General features: G+C 42.9%; 1 protein-coding gene across 1 annotated transcript in view; it reads right to left on the bottom strand.

Annotated features, from left to right (window-relative positions):
- Nucleotides 1–3,133: 3,133 nt before the first annotated feature.
- Nucleotides 3,134–17,654, bottom strand: part of LOC137267802 (platelet binding protein GspB-like) — a 78,994-nt gene continuing 64,473 nt past the window's right edge. The window contains exons 44-53 of the mRNA XM_067802240.1: nucleotides 16,877–17,093; nucleotides 15,378–15,538; nucleotides 13,837–14,053; nucleotides 12,320–12,480; nucleotides 10,779–10,995; nucleotides 9,262–9,422; nucleotides 7,721–7,937; nucleotides 6,204–6,364; nucleotides 4,655–4,878; nucleotides 3,134–3,305 (exon numbers count right to left, since the gene is read on the bottom strand). Of these exons, the coding sequence (XP_067658341.1) occupies nucleotides 3,134–3,305; nucleotides 4,655–4,878; nucleotides 6,204–6,364; nucleotides 7,721–7,937; nucleotides 9,262–9,422; nucleotides 10,779–10,995; nucleotides 12,320–12,480; nucleotides 13,837–14,053; nucleotides 15,378–15,538; nucleotides 16,877–17,093 (1,908 nt within the window). The remainder of the gene's footprint in view (nucleotides 3,306–4,654; nucleotides 4,879–6,203; nucleotides 6,365–7,720; nucleotides 7,938–9,261; nucleotides 9,423–10,778; nucleotides 10,996–12,319; nucleotides 12,481–13,836; nucleotides 14,054–15,377; nucleotides 15,539–16,876; nucleotides 17,094–17,654) is intronic.

The raw sequence follows: 17,654 nt of genomic DNA, 5'->3' as shown, positions 1-17,654 counted from the left end.
GTGAATCCGGGCCCAGAAACTTAGCCAAGAAATTTTATTACGTTGTCTTAATCTCATCTGCACACCATTGTCCATATACATTTATTAAAGTGGGATAATCAACTGACACACGTGTGAGACTGAAGTTGTTTGGTTGGTAAGGTGTCCTGAGAGAAGACGGGGACAGAGATTTAAGGATAAATAGAGATTGACAGAGAGAGACAGAAAAAGAGTAAGAAGGGGAAGAGGCACATAGAGATAAAGAGCGCGACAGATGTGTCAGAATCGATAATAACGCTGCAGTCCTGATCACTGTCTCAGTAGAATTTGGACTCACTTAAAGGCCTTGATGGTCGAGGCAAAATCGCTTTAAGTTAGTGATTCTCAGGTAAAAATAATAGAGAAATGAAGTCATTTTTAGATTCAACACCACAGGGTGTATTTTTATTGGGAGGTTTTATCAAAGAAAATACAAGATCATCATGTATTGTGTCAGTTGTTTCCCCGTTGTCCAGCAGCAGTGGAATGGCATGTAGAAGTTTCATTGTCACAGGCCTTTCTGAAATGAAGAAATGGCAAAAGGTTTTAGGCTTGTCCTACTGACAGTGGCGGAGAACACCTTTTTGGTCCTAAAAAGGACTATATGTGGGGAAAGAGTACATTCCCTCACATGTAGTAATTAGCTGGTCGGAAAACAAAGTTACAAATGTCTGGGATCTGACGCTGTACCTACCATCTACATGGCTTATCCATGGTGCCCCTTTCCTCCATGGCCACCTCCATGCCCTTTGCCCCCATGTCCACCGCCATGACCTCCGTGTCCCTTGCCTCCATGTCCACCACCATGTCCTCCATGTCCTTTACCCCCATGGCCACCACCATGACCCTTTCCACCTCCATGACCGTGACCACCACCATGACCCTTGGCCATGCTTGTTCCAAACACTGCAGCAAGAACTGTCGGGAAGAGAACAAAAGCTCATTATATGTTCAAGTCACAACAGATCAAAACACTTTTAGCACGTCAGCTCATTCCTATTATGTGAATAAAATGTTGAAGTTTTGACTAGATGCAATGTCATGATTGTGTTTCTAGCACAGACTGACAGTGACTGTCAAACGACAGTTCGCACATATCATGTGGACTTGTCAGGCAAGCGAGAAGACAAGCCAAGTAGTTTACATTTACATCTGGATACCCGGGGCTCTGCTTACCTGCTACAAGGAGCACTGCGACTTTCAGAAAATGCATGTTTGATGTTTCCGATGAATGCAAACCTCAGAAAATGTAAAGTAACTGTGTGCACGCTCTCTTTTATACAGGTGTAACAGCATGTTGTGTGCATCCATGGGGATGCGGCGCACCTTTGCAAATCAAAATAATTCAGCAGATGATTAATTGTCACATTAAGTGCACTTTTTGCAATTTTACGTTTTTTTCTGAAGCGTTTTAACTTTTGCAATCATCTCCCGCCATGATCTCGACATGGGCTGACACAGATATGCCCCGGTTTTTAGGTGTTGTCTGCTTAGCTGAAATTACTTTGAATGTGTATTTTGTGCTCATTAGGTGAGTACATCTTGTGGACTACGTGCTACAAAGACAATTAAAATCTTTATTGTACCAGCAAAGGTAAGGGAGTATAGTGGAGCTCAGTCTAAACCATTTGATAAATGGGTTGAACTTTGTTTTAAGCGAAAACATTTAATCGACAGCAAATCACCACATGCACCGATTGCGGGATAATAATAGGCTTCCTTAGAGCTCTGCGGTGTGCCTGGTGGGTAGCTAAAACCAATGTGACATCACCACAAGCGTTACAAAGCAGGTTAATGCAATAATATCATTATGATATAATTTTTCTACCATTTCCGCCATCGTTGGCTATATAAGTTGGAAACAACTGGCACCTGTCAGTTTTTTCCTTTCACTAACCACAGAAGGACATAACAAACAGTATGCAGTTCTCCAACTTCCCCGCACTTCTTGGCCTTGGTGAGTGTTCTCATACCGTTATCATGCATTAACGATTGGAATGGTCTCATCTGCTCGAATTAAAAGGAGTGAAAGTCAAATGGAATGAACTTGTATGCATGTGATTTGAGAATGTTATAACACCAAAATCAGTCATGTCGAGAGCTAACCAGTGTTATACATATGTCACTAGAATGTGCTTTACTTCACTTTCCAAGAAGATTCTTCTCTGCTTTATATAAAAGTGTAATGGTGCGTCCTTTTTATCCAGCTCTGGCAGCCGTTTTGGGTTTGGCTAGTGGTCACGGTCATGGTGGTCACGGACACGGTGGTCATGGAGGACATGGTGATCACGGACATGGAGGCCATGGTCATCTCCCGCCATGATCTCGACATGGGCTGACACAGATATGCCCCGGGTTTTTAGGTGTTGTCTGCTTAGCTGAAATTACTTTGAATGTGTATTTTGTGCTCATTAGGTGAGTACATCTTGTGGACTACGTGCTACAAAGACAATTAAAATCTTTATTGTACCAGCAAAGGTAAGGGAGTATAGTGGAGCTCAGTCTAAACCATTTGATAAATGGGTTGAACTTTGTTTTAAGCGAAAACATTTAATCGACAGCAAATCACCACATGCACCGATTGTGGGATAATAATAGGCTTCCTTAGAGCTCTGCGGTGTGCCTGGTGGGTAGCTAAAACCAATGTGACATCACCACAAACGTTACAAAGCAGGTTAATGCAATAATATCATTATGATATAATTTTTCTACCATTTCCGCCATCGTTGGCTATATAAGTTGGAAACAACTGGCACCTGTCAGTTTTTACCTTTCACTAACCACAGAAGGACATAACAAACAGTATGCAGTTCTCCAACTTCGCCGCACTTCTTGGCTTTGGTGAGTGTTCTCATACCGTTATCATGCATTAACGATTGGAATGGTCTCATCTGCTCGAATTAAAAGGAGTGAAAGTCAAATGGAATGAACTTGTATGCATGTGATTTGAGAATGTTATAACACCAAAATCAGTCATGTCGAGAGCTAACCAGTGTTATACATATGTCAATAGAATGTGCTTTACTTCACTTTCCAAGAAGATTCTTCTCTGCTTTATATAAAAGTGTAATGGTGCGTCCTTTTTATCCAGCTCTGGCAGCCGTTTTGGGTTTGGCTAGTGGTCACGGTCATGGTGGTCACGGACACGGTAGTCATGGAGGACATGGTGGTCACGGACATGGAGGCCATGGTCATGGACATGGTGGTCACGGTCATGGAGGACATGGTCACGGAGGTCATGGCCACGGTGGTCACGGTCACGGAGGCCATGGCCACCACGGATGAAGCTGCCGACACATGTAAGGGCATTGAAATCCAAAGTACATGGTCACATGACAATCTGGATGCTGGGAATCCACTATGTAGTCGATAACCTATTGTATTGATTGTGATTCGTGTATCGTCACGGCCTGAAAGAATAAAAACTATCTGACAGTTACGCTCGACTTTGTGATGTATATTTTCTCTTATTTGGGTGTTAGAGTGAGTGAGTGAGTGAACGAGTGAGTTGGTTTTGATACTGTTTTGATCATGATTCCAGTTATGCCACGTTGTTTGCATACTAGAATGGTTACAGCAATAGAGCATGGTGAAATACAATGCCACTTAGTGAATGTACATGAACTACCTAAGCTACAGAATGATTCTTTGTGTGACAGTAAGAGTGTTTAGCCTGTGATTTAGCGGGACGACACATCCTTGTTTCATGCACGACATGAAAACCACTCCCCAAAACGAGCAAGGCTCAAGTTGGCTAACATGTTTAACTGCAGCTACAGAGCATGCTAGGTTAGAAGAAGTAATCAGTTTAATCAGCTAAACGAGCGTCTTATGACAAGTCCCAATTACTGTCTACTCGTACATGTGTCGGGCGTGTCACATGTGTGAGTGAGTCGCATCTATAGCCTGTGCAACACATAGTCAGTGAATCCGGGCCCAGAAACTTAGCCAAGAAATTTTATTACGTTGTCTTAATCTCATCTGCACACCATTGTCCATATACATTTATTAAAGTGGGATAATCAACAGACACACGTGTGAGACTGAAGTTGTTTGGTTGGTAAGGTGTCCTGAGAGAAGACGGGGACAGAGATTTAAGGATAAATAGAGATTGACAGAGAGAGACAGAAAAAGAGTAAGAAGGGGAAGAGGCACATAGAGATAAAGAGAACAACAGATGTGTCAGAATCGATAATAACGCTGCAGTCCTGATCACTGTCTCAGTAGAATTTGGACTCACTTAAAGGCCTTGATGGTCGAGGCAAAATCGCTTTAAGTTAGTGATTCTCAGGTAAAAATAATAGAGAAATGAAGTCTTTTTTAGATTCAACACCACAGGGTGTATTTTTATTGGGAGGTTTTATCAAAGAAAATACAAGATCATCATGTATTGTGTCAGTTGTTTCCCCGTTGTCCAGCAGCAGTGGAATGGCATGTAGAAGTTTCATTGTCACAGGCCTTTCTGAAATGAAGAAATGGCAAAAGATTTTAGGCTTGTCCTACTGACAGTGGCGGAGAACACCTTTTTGGTCCTAAAAAGGACTATATGTGGGGAAAGAGTACATTCCCTCACATGTAGTAATTAGCTGGTCGGAAAACAAAGTTACAAATGTCTGGGATCTGACGCTGTACCTACCATCTACATGGCTTATCCATGGTGCCCCTTTCCTCCATGGCCACCTCCATGCCCTTTGCCCCCATGTCCACCGCCATGGCCTCCGTGTCCCTTGCCTCCATGTCCACCACCATGTCCTCCATGTCCTTTACCCCCATGGCCACCACCATGACCCTTTCCACCTCCATGACCGTGACCACCACCATGACCCTTGGCCATGCTTGTTCCAAACACTGCAGCAAGAACTGTCGGGAAGAGAACAAAAGCTCATTATATGTTCAAGTCACAACAGATCAAAACACTTTTAGCACGTCAGCTCATTCCTATTATCTGAATAAAATGTTGAAGTTTTGACTAGATGCAATGTCATGATTGTGTTTCTAGCACAGACTGACAGTGACTGTCAAACGACAGTTCGCACATATCATGTGGACTTGTCAGGCAAGCGAGAAGACAAGCCAAGTAGTTTACATTTACATCTGGATACCCGGGGCTCTGCTTACCTGCTACAAGGAGCACTGCGACTTTCAGAAAATGCATGTTTGATGTTTCCGATGAATGCAAACCTCAGAAAATGTAAAGTAACTGTGTGCACGCTCTCTTTTATACAGGTGTAACAGCATGTTGTGTGCAACCATGGGGATGCGGCGCACCTTTGCAAATCAGAATAATTCAGCAGATGATTAATTGTCACATTAAGTGCACTTTTTGCAATTTTACGTTTTTTTCTGAAGCGTTTTAACTTTTGCATTCATCTCCCGCCATGATCTCGACATGGGCTGACACAGATATGCCCCGGGTTTTTAGGTGTTGTCTGCTTAGCTGAAATTACTTTGAATGTGTATTTTGTGCTCATTAGGTGAGTACATCTTGTGGACTACGTGCTACAAAGACAATTAAAATCTTTATTGTACCAGCAAAGGTAAGGGAGTATAGTGGAGCTCAGTCTAAACCATTTGATAAATGGGTTGAACTTTGTTTTAAGCGAAAACATTTAATCGACAGCAAATCACCACATGCACCGATTGCGGGATAATAATAGGCTTCCTTAGAGCTCTGCGGTGTGCCTGGTGGGTAGCTAAAACCAATGTGACATCACCACAAACGTTACAAAGCAGGTTAATGCAATAATATCATTATGATATAATTTTTCTACCATTTCCGCCATCGTTGGCTACATAAGTTGGAAACAACTGGCACCTGTCAGTTTTTTCCTTTCACTAACCACAGAAGGACATAACAAACAGTATGCAGTTCTCCAACTTCGCCGCACTTCTTGGCCTTGGTGAGTGTTCTCATACCGTTATCATGCATTAACGATTGGAATGGTCTCATCTGCTCGAATTAAAAGGAGTGAAAGTCAAATGGAATGAACTTGTATGCATGTGATTTGAGAATGTTATAACACCAAAATCAGTCATGTCGAGAGCTAACCAGTGTTATACATATGTCACTAGAATGTGCTTTACTTCACTTTCCAAGAAGATTCTTCTCTGCTTTATATAAAAGTGTAATGGTGCGTCCTTTTTATCCAGCTCTGGCAGCCGTTTTGGGTTTGGCTAGTGGTCACGGTCATGGTGGTCACGGACACGGTGGTCATGGAGGACATGGTGGTCACGGACATGGAGGCCATGGTCATGGACATGGTGGTCACGGTCATGGAGGACATGGTCACGGAGGTCATGGCCACGGTGGTCACGGTCACGGAGGCCATGGCCACCACGGATGAAGCTGCCGACACATGTAAGGGCATTGAAATCCAAAGTACATGGTCACATGACAATCTGGATGCTGGGAATCCACTATGTAGTCGATAACCTATTGTATTGATTGTGATTCGTGTATCGTCACGGCCTGAAAGAATAAAAACTATCTGACAGTTACGCTCGACTTTGTGATGTATATTTTCTCTTATTTGGGTGTTAGAGTGAGTGAGTGAGTGAACGAGTGAGTTGGTTTTGATACTGTTTTGATCATGATTCCAGTTATGCCACGTTGTTTGCATACTAGAATGGTTACAGCAATAGAGCATGGTGAAATACAATGCCACTTAGTGAATGTACATGAACTACCTAAGCTACAGAATGATTCTTTGTGTGACAGTAAGAGTGTTTAGCCTGTGATTTAGCGGGACGACACATCCTTGTTTCATGCACGACATGAAAACCACTCCCCAAAACGAGCAAGGCTCAAGTTGGCTAACATGTTTAACTGCAGCTACAGAGCATGCTAGGTTAGAAGAAGTAATCAGTTTAATCAGCTAAACGAGCGTCTTATGACAAGTCCCAATTACTGTCTACTCGTACATGTGTCGGGCGTGTCACATGTGTGAGTGAGTCGCATCTATAGCCTGTGCAACACATAGTCAGTGAATCCGGGCCCAGAAACTTAGCCAAGAAATTTTATTACGTTGTCTTAATCTCATCTGCACACCATTGTCCATATACATTTATTAAAGTGGGATAATCAACAGACACACGTGTGAGACTGAAGTTGTTTGGTTGGTAAGGTGTCCTGAGAGAAGACGGGGACAGAGATTTAAGGATAAATAGAGATTGACAGAGAGAGACAGAAAAAGAGTAAGAAGGGGAAGAGGCACATAGAGATAAAGAGAACAACAGATGTGTCAGAATCGATAATAACGCTGCAGTCCTGATCACTGTCTCAGTAGAATTTGGACTCACTTAAAGGCCTTGATGGTCGAGGCAAAATCGCTTTAAGTTAGTGCTTCTCAGGTAAAAATAATAGAGAAATGAAGTCTTTTTTAGATTCAACACCACAGGGTGTATTTTTATTGGGAGGTTTTATCAAAGAAAATACAAGATCATCATGTATTGTGTCAGTTGTTTCCCCGTTGTCCAGCAGCAGTGGAATGGCATGTAGAAGTTTCATTGTCACAGGCCTTTCTGAAATGAAGAAATGGCAAAAGATTTTAGGCTTGTCCTACTGACAGTGGCGGAGAACACCTTTTTGGTCCTAAAAAGGACTATATGTGGGGAAAGAGTACATTCCCTCACATGTAGTAATTAGCTGGTCGGAAAACAAAGTTACAAATGTCTGGGATCTGACGCTGTACCTACCATCTACATGGTTTATCCATGGTGCCCCTTTCCTCCATGGCCACCTCCATGCCCTTTGCCCCCATGTCCACCGCCATGGCCTCCGTGTCCCTTGCCTCCATGTCCACCACCATGTCCTCCATGTCCTTTACCCCCATGGCCACCACCATGACCCTTTCCACCTCCATGACCGTGACCACCACCATGACCCTTGGCCATGCTTGTTCCAAACACTGCAGCAAGAACTGTCGGGAAGAGAACAAAAGCTCATTATATGTTCAAGTCACAACAGATCAAAACACTTTTAGCACGTCAGCTCATTCCTATTATGTGAATAAAATGTTGAAGTTTTGACTAGATGCAATGTCATGATTGTGTTTCTAGCACAGACTGACAGTGACTGTCAAACGACAGTTCGCACATATCATGTGGACTTGTCAGGCAAGCGAGAAGACAAGCCAAGTAGTTTACATTTACATCTGGATACCCGGGGCTCTGCTTACCTGCTACAAGGAGCACTGCGACTTTCAGAAAATGCATGTTTGATGTTTCCGATGAATGCAAACCTCAGAAAATGTAAAGTAACTGTGTGCACGCTCTCTTTTATACAGGTGTAACAGCATGTTGTGTGCAACCATGGGGATGCGGCGCACCTTTGCAAATCAGAATAATTCAGCAGATGATTAATTGTCACATTAAGTGCACTTTTTGCAATTTTACGTTTTTTTCTGAAGCGTTTTAACTTTTGCATTCATCTCCCGCCATGATCTCGACATGGGCTGACACAGATATGCCCCGGTTTTTAGGTGTTGTCTGCTTAGCTGAAATTACTTTGAATGTGTATTTTGTGCTCATTAGGTGAGTACATCTTGTGGACTACGTGCTACAAAGACAATTAAAATCTTTATTGTACCAGCAAAGGTAAGGGAGTATAGTGGAGCTCAGTCTAAACCATTTGATAAATGGGTTGAACTTTGTTTTAAGCGAAAACATTTAATCGACAGCAAATCACCACATGCACCGATTGCGGGATAATAATAGGCTTCCTTAGAGCTCTGCGGTGTGCCTGGTGGGTAGCTAAAACCAATGTGACATCACCACAAACGTTACAAAGCAGGTTAATGCAATAATATCATTATGATATAATTTTTCTACCTTTTCCGCCATCGTTGGCTATATAAGTTGGAAACAACTGGCACCTGTCAGTTTTTTCCTTTCACTAACCACAGAAGGACATAACAAACAGTATGCAGTTCTCCAACTTCGCCGCACTTCTTGGCCTTGGTGAGTGTTCTCATACCGTTATCATGCATTAACGATTGGAATGGTCTCATCTGCTCGAATTAAAAGGAGTGAAAGTCAAATGGAATGAACTTGTATGCATGTGATTTGAGAATGTTATAACACCAAAATCAGTCATGTCGAGAGCTAACCAGTGTTATACATATGTCACTAGAATGTGCTTTACTTCACTTTCCAAGAAGATTCTTCTCTGCTTTATATAAAAGTGTAATGGTGCGTCCTTTTTATCCAGCTCTGGCAGCCGTTTTGGGTTTGGCTAGTGGTCACGGTCATGGTGGTCACGGACACGGTGGTCATGGAGGACATGGTGGTCACGGACATGGAGGCCATGGTCATGGACATGGTGGTCACGGTCATGGAGGACATGGTCACGGAGGTCATGGCCACGGTGGTCACGGTCACGGAGGCCATGGCCACCACGGATGAAGCTGCCGACACATGTAAGGGCATTGAAATCCAAAGTACATGGTCACATGACAATCTGGATGCTGGGAATCCACTATGTAGTCGATAACCTATTGTATTGATTGTGATTCGTGTATCGTCACGGCCTGAAAGAATAAAAACTATCTGACAGTTACGCTCGACTTTGTGATGTATATTTTCTCTTATTTGGGTGTTAGAGTGAGTGAGTGAGTGAACGAGTGAGTTGGTTTTGATACTGTTTTGATCATGATTCCAGTTATGCCACGTTGTTTGCATACTAGAATGGTTACAGCAATAGAGCATGGTGAAATACAATGCCACTTAGTGAATGTACATGAACTACCTAAGCTACAGAATGATTCTTTGTGTGACAGTAAGAGTGTTTAGCCTGTGATTTAGCGGGACGACACATCCTTGTTTCATGCACGACATGAAAACCACTCCCCAAAACGAGCAAGGCTCAAGTTGGCTAACATGTTTAACTGCAGCTACAGAGCATGCTAGGTTAGAAGAAGTAATCAGTTTAATCAGCTAAACGAGCGTCTTATGACAAGTCCCAATTACTGTCTACTCGTACATGTGTCGGGCGTGTCACATGTGTGAGTGAGTCGCATCTATAGCCTGTGCAACACATAGTCAGTGAATCCGGGCCCAGAAACTTAGCCAAGAAATTTTATTACGTTGTCTTAATCTCATCTGCACACCATTGTCCATATACATTTATTAAAGTGGGATAATCAACAGACACACATGTGAGACTGAAGTTGTTTGGTTGGTAAGGTGTCCTGAGAGAAGACGGGGACAGAGATTTAAGGATAAATAGAGATTGACAGAGAGAGACAGAAAAAGAGTAAGAAGGGGAAGAGGCACATAGAGATAAAGAGAGCGACAGATGTGTCAGAATCGATAATAACGCTGCAGTCCTGATCACTGTCTCAGTAGAATTTGGACTCACTTAAAGGCCTTGATGGTCGAGGCAAAATCGCTTTAAGTTAGTGCTTCTCAGGTAAAAATAATAGAGAAATGAAGTCTTTTTTAGATTCAACACCACAGGGTGTATTTTTATTGGGAGGTTTTATCAAAGAAAATACAAGATCATCATGTATTGTGTCAGTTGTTTCCCCGTTGTCCAGCAGCAGTGGAATGGCATGTAGAAGTTTCATTGTCACAGGCCTTTCTGAAATGAAGAAATGGCTAAAGATTTTAGGCCTGTCCTACTGACAGTGGCGGAGAACACCTTTTTGGTCCTAAAAAGGACTATATGTGGGGAAAGAGTACATTCCCTCACATGTAGTAATTAGCTGGTCGGAAAACAAAGTTACAAATGTCTGGGATCTGACGCTGTACCTACCATCTACATGGCTTATCCATGGTGCCCCTTTCCTCCATGGCCACCTCCATGCCCTTTGCCCCCATGTCCACCGCCATGGCCTCCGTGTCCCTTGCCTCCATGTCCACCACCATGTCCTCCATGTCCTTTACCCCCATGGCCACCACCATGACCCTTTCCACCTCCATGACCGTGACCACCACCATGACCCTTGGCCATGCTTGTTCCAAACACTGCAGCAAGAACTGTCGGGAAGAGAACAAAAGCTCATTATATGTTCAAGTCACAACAGATCAAAACACTTTTAGCACGTCAGCTCATTCCTATTATGTGAATAAAATGTTGAAGTTTTGACTAGATGCAATGTCATGATTGTGTTTCTAGCACAGACTGACAGTGACTGTCAAACGACAGTTCGCACATATCATGTGGACTTGTCAGGCAAGCGAGAAGACAAGCCAAGTAGTTTACATTTACATCTGGATACCCGGGGCTCTGCTTACCTGCTACAAGGAGCACTGCGACTTTCAGAAAATGCATGTTTGATGTTTCCGATGAATGCAAACCTCAGAAAATGTAAAGTAACTGTGTGCACGCTCTCTTTTATACAGGTGTAACAGCATGTTGTGTGCAACCATGGGGATGCGGCGCACCTTTGCAAATCAGAATAATTCAGCAGATGATTAATTGTCACATTAAGTGCACTTTTTGCAATTTTACGTTTTTTTCTGAAGCGTTTTAACTTTTGCATTCATCTCCCGCCATGATCTCGACATGGGCTGACACAGATATGCCCCGGTTTTTAGGTGTTGTCTGCTTAGCTGAAATTACTTTGAATGTGTATTTTGTGCTCATTAGGTGAGTACATCTTGTGGACTACGTGCTACAAAGACAATTAAAATCTTTATTGTACCAGCAAAGGTAAGGGAGTATAGTGGAGCTCAGTCTAAACCATTTGATAAATGGGTTGAACTTTGTTTTAAGCGAAAACATTTAATCGACAGCAAATCACCACATGCACCGATTGCGGGATAATAATAGGCTTCCTTAGAGCTCTGCGGTGTGCCTGGTGGGTAGCTAAAACCAATGTGACATCACCACAAACGTTACAAAGCAGGTTAATGCAATAATATCATTATGATATAATTTTTCTACCATTTCCGCCATCGTTGGCTATATAAGTTGGAAACAACTGGCACCTGTCAGTTTTTTCCTTTCACTAACCACAGAAGGACATAACAAACAGTATGCAGTTCTCCAACTTCGCCGCACTTCTTGGCCTTGGTGAGTGTTCTCATACCGTTATCATGCATTAACGATTGGAATGGTCTCATCTGCTCGAATTAAAAGGAGTGAAAGTCAAATGGAATGAACTTGTATGCATGTGATTTGAGAATGTTATAACACCAAAATCAGTCATGTCGAGAGCTAACCAGTGTTATACATATGTCACTAGAATGTGCTTTACTTCACTTTCCAAGAAGATTCTTCTCTGCTTTATATAAAAGTGTAATGGTGCGTCCTTTTTATCCAGCTCTGGCAGCCGTTTTGGGTTTGGCTAGTGGTCACGGTCATGGTGGTCACGGACACGGTAGTCATGGAGGACATGGTGGTCACGGACATGGAGGCCATGGTCATGGACATGGTGGTCACGGTCATGGAGGACATGGTCACGGAGGTCATGGCCACGGTGGTCACGGTCACGGAGGCCATGGCCACCACGGATGAAGCTGCCGACACATGTAAGGGCATTGAAATCCAAAGTACATGGTCACATGACAATCTGGATGCTGGGAATCCACTATGTAGTCGATAACCTATTGTATTGATTGTGATTCGTGTATCGTCACGGCCTGAAAGAATAAAAACTATCTGACAGTTACGCTCGACTTTGTGATGTATATTTTCTCTTATTTGGGTGTTAGAGTGAGTGAGTGAGTGAACGAGTGAGTTGGTTTTGATACTGTTTTGATCATGATTCCAGTTATGCCACGTTGTTTGCATACTACAATGGTTTCAGCAATAGAGCATGGTGAAATACAATGCCACTTAGTGAATGTACATGAACTACCTAAGCTACAGAATGATTCTTTGTGTGACAGTAAGAGTGTTTAGCCTGTGATTTAGCGGGACGACACATCCTTGTTTCATGCACGACATGAAAACCACTCCCCAAAACGAGCAAGGCTCAAGTTGGCTAACATGTTTAACTGCAGCTACAGAGCATGCTAGGTTAGAAGAAGTAATCAGTTTAATCAGCTAAACGAGCGTCTTATGACAAGTCCCAATTACTGTCTACTCGTACATGTGTCGGGCGTGTCACATGTGTGAGTGAGTCGCATCTATAGCCTGTGCAACACATAGTCAGTGAATCCGGGCCCAGAAACTTAGCCAAGAAATTTTATTACGTTGTCTTAATCTCATCTGCACACCATTGTCCATATACATTTATTAAAGTGGGATAATCAACAGACACACATGTGAGACTGAAGTTGTTTGGTTGGTAAGGTGTCCTGAGAGAAGACGGGGACAGAGATTTAAGGATAAATAGAGATTGACAGAGAGAGACAGAAAAAGAGTAAGAAGGGGAAGAGGCACATAGAGATAAAGAGAGCGACAGATGTGTCAGAATCGATAATAACGCTGCAGTCCTGATCACTGTCTCAGTAGAATTTGGACTCACTTAAAGGCCTTGATGGTCGAGGCAAAATCGCTTTAAGTTAGTGCTTCTCAGGTAAAAATAATAGAGAAATGAAGTCTTTTTTAGATTCAACACCACAGGGTGTATTTTTATTGGGAGGTTTTATCAAAGAAAATACAAGATCATCATGTATTGTGTCAGTTGTTTCCCCGTTGTCCAGCAGCAGTGGAATGGCATGTAGAAGTTTCATTGTCACAGGCCTTTCTGAAATGAAGAAATGGCAAAAGATTTTAGGCTTGTCCTACTGACAGTGGCGGAGAACACCTTTTTGGTCCTAAAAAGGACTATATGTGGGGAAAGAGTACATTCCCTCACATGTAGTAATTAGCTGGTCGGAAAACAAAGTTACAAATGTCTGGGATCTGACGCTGTACCTACCATCTACATGGCTTATCCATGGTGCCCCTTTCCTCCATGGCCACCTCCATGCCCTTTGCCCCCATGTCCACCGCCATGGCCTCCGTGTCCCTTGCCTCCATGTCCACCACCATGTCCTCCATGTCCTTTACCCCCATGGCCACCACCATGACCCTTTCCACCTCCATGACCGTGACCACCACCATGACCCTTGGCCATGCTTGTTCCAAACACTGCAGCAAGAACTGTCGGGAAGAGAACAAAAGCTCATTATATGTTCAAGTCACAACAGATCAAAACACTTTTAGCACGTCAGCTCATTCCTATTATGTGAATAAAATGTTGAAGTTTTGACTAGATGCAATGTCATGATTGTGTTTCTAGCACAGACTGACAGTGACTGTCAAACGACAGTTCGCACATATCATGCGGACTTGTCAGGCAAGCGAGAAGACAAGCCAAGTAGTTTACATTTACATCTGGATACCCGGGGCTCTGCTTACCTGCTACAAGGAGCACTGCGACTTTCAGAAAATGCATGTTTGATGTTTCCGATGAATGCAAACCTCAGAAAATGTAAAGTAACTGTGTGCACGCTCTCTTTTATACAGGTGTAACAGCATGTTGTGTGCAACCATGGGGATGCGGCGCACCTTTGCAAATCAGAATAATTCAGCAGATGATTAATTGTCACATTAAGTGCACTTTTTGCAATTTTACGTTTTTTTCTGAAGCGTTTTAACTTTTGCATTCATCTCCCGCCATGATCTCGACATGGGCTGACACAGATATGCCCCGGTTTTTAGGTGTTGTCTGCTTAGCTGAAATTACTTTGAATGTGTATTTTGTGCTCATTAGGTGAGTACATCTTGTGGACTACGTGCTACAAAGACAATTAAAATCTTTATTGTACCAGCAAAGGTAAGGGAGTATAGTGGAGCTCAGTCTAAACCATTTGATAAATGGGTTGAACTTTGTTTTAAGCGAAAACATTTAATCGACAGCAAATCACCACATGCACCGATTGCGGGATAATAATAGGCTTCCTTAGAGCTCTGCGGTGTGCCTGGTGGGTAGCTAAAACCAATGTGACATCACCACAAGCGTTACAAAGCAGGTTAATGCAATAATATCATTATGATATAATTTTTCTACCATTTCCGCCATCGTTGGCTATATAAGTTGGAAACAACTGGCACCTGTCAGTTTTTTCCTTTCACTAACCACAGAAGGACATAACAAACAGTATGCAGTTCTCCAACTTCGCCGCACTTCTTGGCCTTGGTGAGTGTTCTCATACCGTTATCATGCATTAACGATTGGAATGGTCTCATCTGCTCGAATTAAAAGGAGTGAAAGTCAAATGGAATGAACTTGTATGCATGTGATTTGAGAATGTTATAACACCAAAATCAGTCATGTCGAGAGCTAACCAGTGTTATACATATGTCACTAGAATGTGCTTTACTTCACTTTCCAAGAAGATTCTTTTCTGCTTTATATAAAAGTGTAATGGTGCGTCCTTTTTATCCAGCTCTGGCAGCCGTTTTGGGTTTGGCTAGTGGTCACGGTCATGGTGGTCACGGACACGGTAGTCATGGAGGACATGGTGGTCACGGACATGGAGGCCATGGTCATGGACATGGTGGTCACGGTCATGGAGGACATGGTCACGGAGGTCATGGCCACGGTGGTCACGGTCACGGAGGCCATGGCCACCACGGATGAAGCTGCCGACACATGTAAGGGCATTGAAATCCAAAGTACATGGTCACATGACAATCTGGATGCTGGGAATCCACTATGTAGTCGATAACCTATTGTATTGATTGTGATTCGTGTATCGTCACGGCCTGAAAGAATAAAAACTATCTGACAGTTACGCTCGACTTTGTGATGTATATTTTCTCTTATTTGGGTGTTAGAGTGAGTGAGTGAGTGAACGAGTGAGTTGGTTTTGATACTGTTTTGATCATGATTCCAGTTATGCCACGTTGTTTGCATACTAGAATGGTTACAGCAATAGAGCATGGTGAAATACAATGCCACTTAGTGAATGTACATGAACTACCTAAGCTACAGAATGATTCTTTGTGTGACAGTAAGAGTGTTTAGCCTGTGATTTAGCGGGACGACACATCCTTGTTTCATGCACGACATGAAAACCACTCCCCAAAACGAGCAAGGCTCAAGTTGGCTAACATGTTTAACTGCAGCTACAGAGCATGCTAGGTTAGAAGAAGTAATCAGTTTAATCAGCTAAGTCCCAATTACTGTCTACTCGTACATGTGTCGGGCGTGTCACATGTGTGAGTGAGTCGCATCTATAGCCTGTGCAACACATAGTCAGTGAATCCGGGCCCAGAAACTTAGCCAAGAAATTTTATTACGTTGTCTTAATCTCATCTGCACACCATTGTCCATATACATTTATTAAAGTGGGATAATCAACAGACACACGTGTGAGACTGAAGTTGTTTGGTTGGTAAGGTGTCCTGAGAGAAGACGGGGACAGAAATTTAAGGATAAATAGAGATTGACAGAGAGAGACAGAAAAAGAGTAAGAAGGGGAAGAGGCACATAGAGATAAAGAGAGCGACAGATGTGTCAGAATCGAGAATAAGGCTGCAGTCCTGATCACTGTCTCAGTAGAATTTGGACTCACTTAAAGGCCTTGATGGTCGAGGCAAAATCGTTTTAAGTTAGTGCTTCTCAGGTAAAAATAATAGAGAAATGAAGTCTTTTTTAGATTCAACACCACAGGGTGTATTTTTATTGGGAGGTTTTATCAAAGAAAATACAAGATCATCATGTATTGTGTCAGTTGTTTCCCCGTTGTCCAGCAGCAGTGGAATGGCATGTAGAAGTTTCATTGTCACAGGCCTTTCTGAAATGAAGAAATGGCAAAAGATTTTAGGCTTGTCCTACTGACAGTGGCGGAGAACACCTTTTTGGTCCTAAAAAGGACTATATGTGGGGAAAGAGTACATTCCCTCACATGTAGTAATTAGCTGGTCGGAAAACAAAGTTACAAATGTCTGGGATCTGACGCTGTACCTACCATCTACATGGTTTATCCATGGTGCCCCTTTCCTCCATGGCCACCTCCATGCCCTTTGCCCCCATGTCCACCGCCATGGCCTCCGTGTCCCTTGCCTCCATGTCCACCACCATGTCCTCCATGTCCTTTACCCCCATGGCCACCACCATGACCCTTTCCACCTCCATGACCGTGACCACCACCATGACCCTTGGCCATGCTTGTTCCAAACACTGCAGCAAAAACTGTCGGGAAGAGAACAAAAGCTCATTATATGTTCAAGTCACAACAGATCAAAACACTTTTAGCACGTCAGCTCATTCCTATTATGTGAATAAAATGTTGAAGTTTTGACTAGATGCAATGTCATGATTGTGTTTCTAGCACAGACTGACAGTGACTGTCAAACGACAGTTCGCACATATCATGTGGACTTGTCAGGCAAGCGAGAAGACAAGCCAAGTAGTTTACATTTACATCTGGATACCCGGGGCTCTGCTTACCTGCTACAAGGAGCACTGCGACTTTCAGAAAATGCATGTTTGATGTTTCCGATGAATGCAAACCTCAGAAAATGTAAAGTAACTGTGTGCACGCTCTCTTTTATACAGGTGTAACAGCATGTTGTGTGCAACCATGGGGATGCGGCGCACCTTTGCAAATCAGAATACTTCAGCAGATGATTAATTGTCACATTAAGTGCACTTTTTGCAATTTTACGTTTTTTTCTGAAGCGTTTTAACTTTGGATTCATCTCCCGCCATGATCTCGACATGGGCTGACACAGATATGCCCCGGGTTTTTAG

This window comes from Haliotis asinina, chromosome 16 (genome assembly GCF_037392515.1).
Source record: "Haliotis asinina isolate JCU_RB_2024 chromosome 16, JCU_Hal_asi_v2, whole genome shotgun sequence".
NCBI classification, from domain to species: domain Eukaryota; kingdom Metazoa; phylum Mollusca; class Gastropoda; order Lepetellida; family Haliotidae; genus Haliotis; species Haliotis asinina.
The sequence above is the reverse complement of the archived record's forward strand: the minus strand, read 5'-3'. Positions and strand labels throughout refer to the sequence as shown.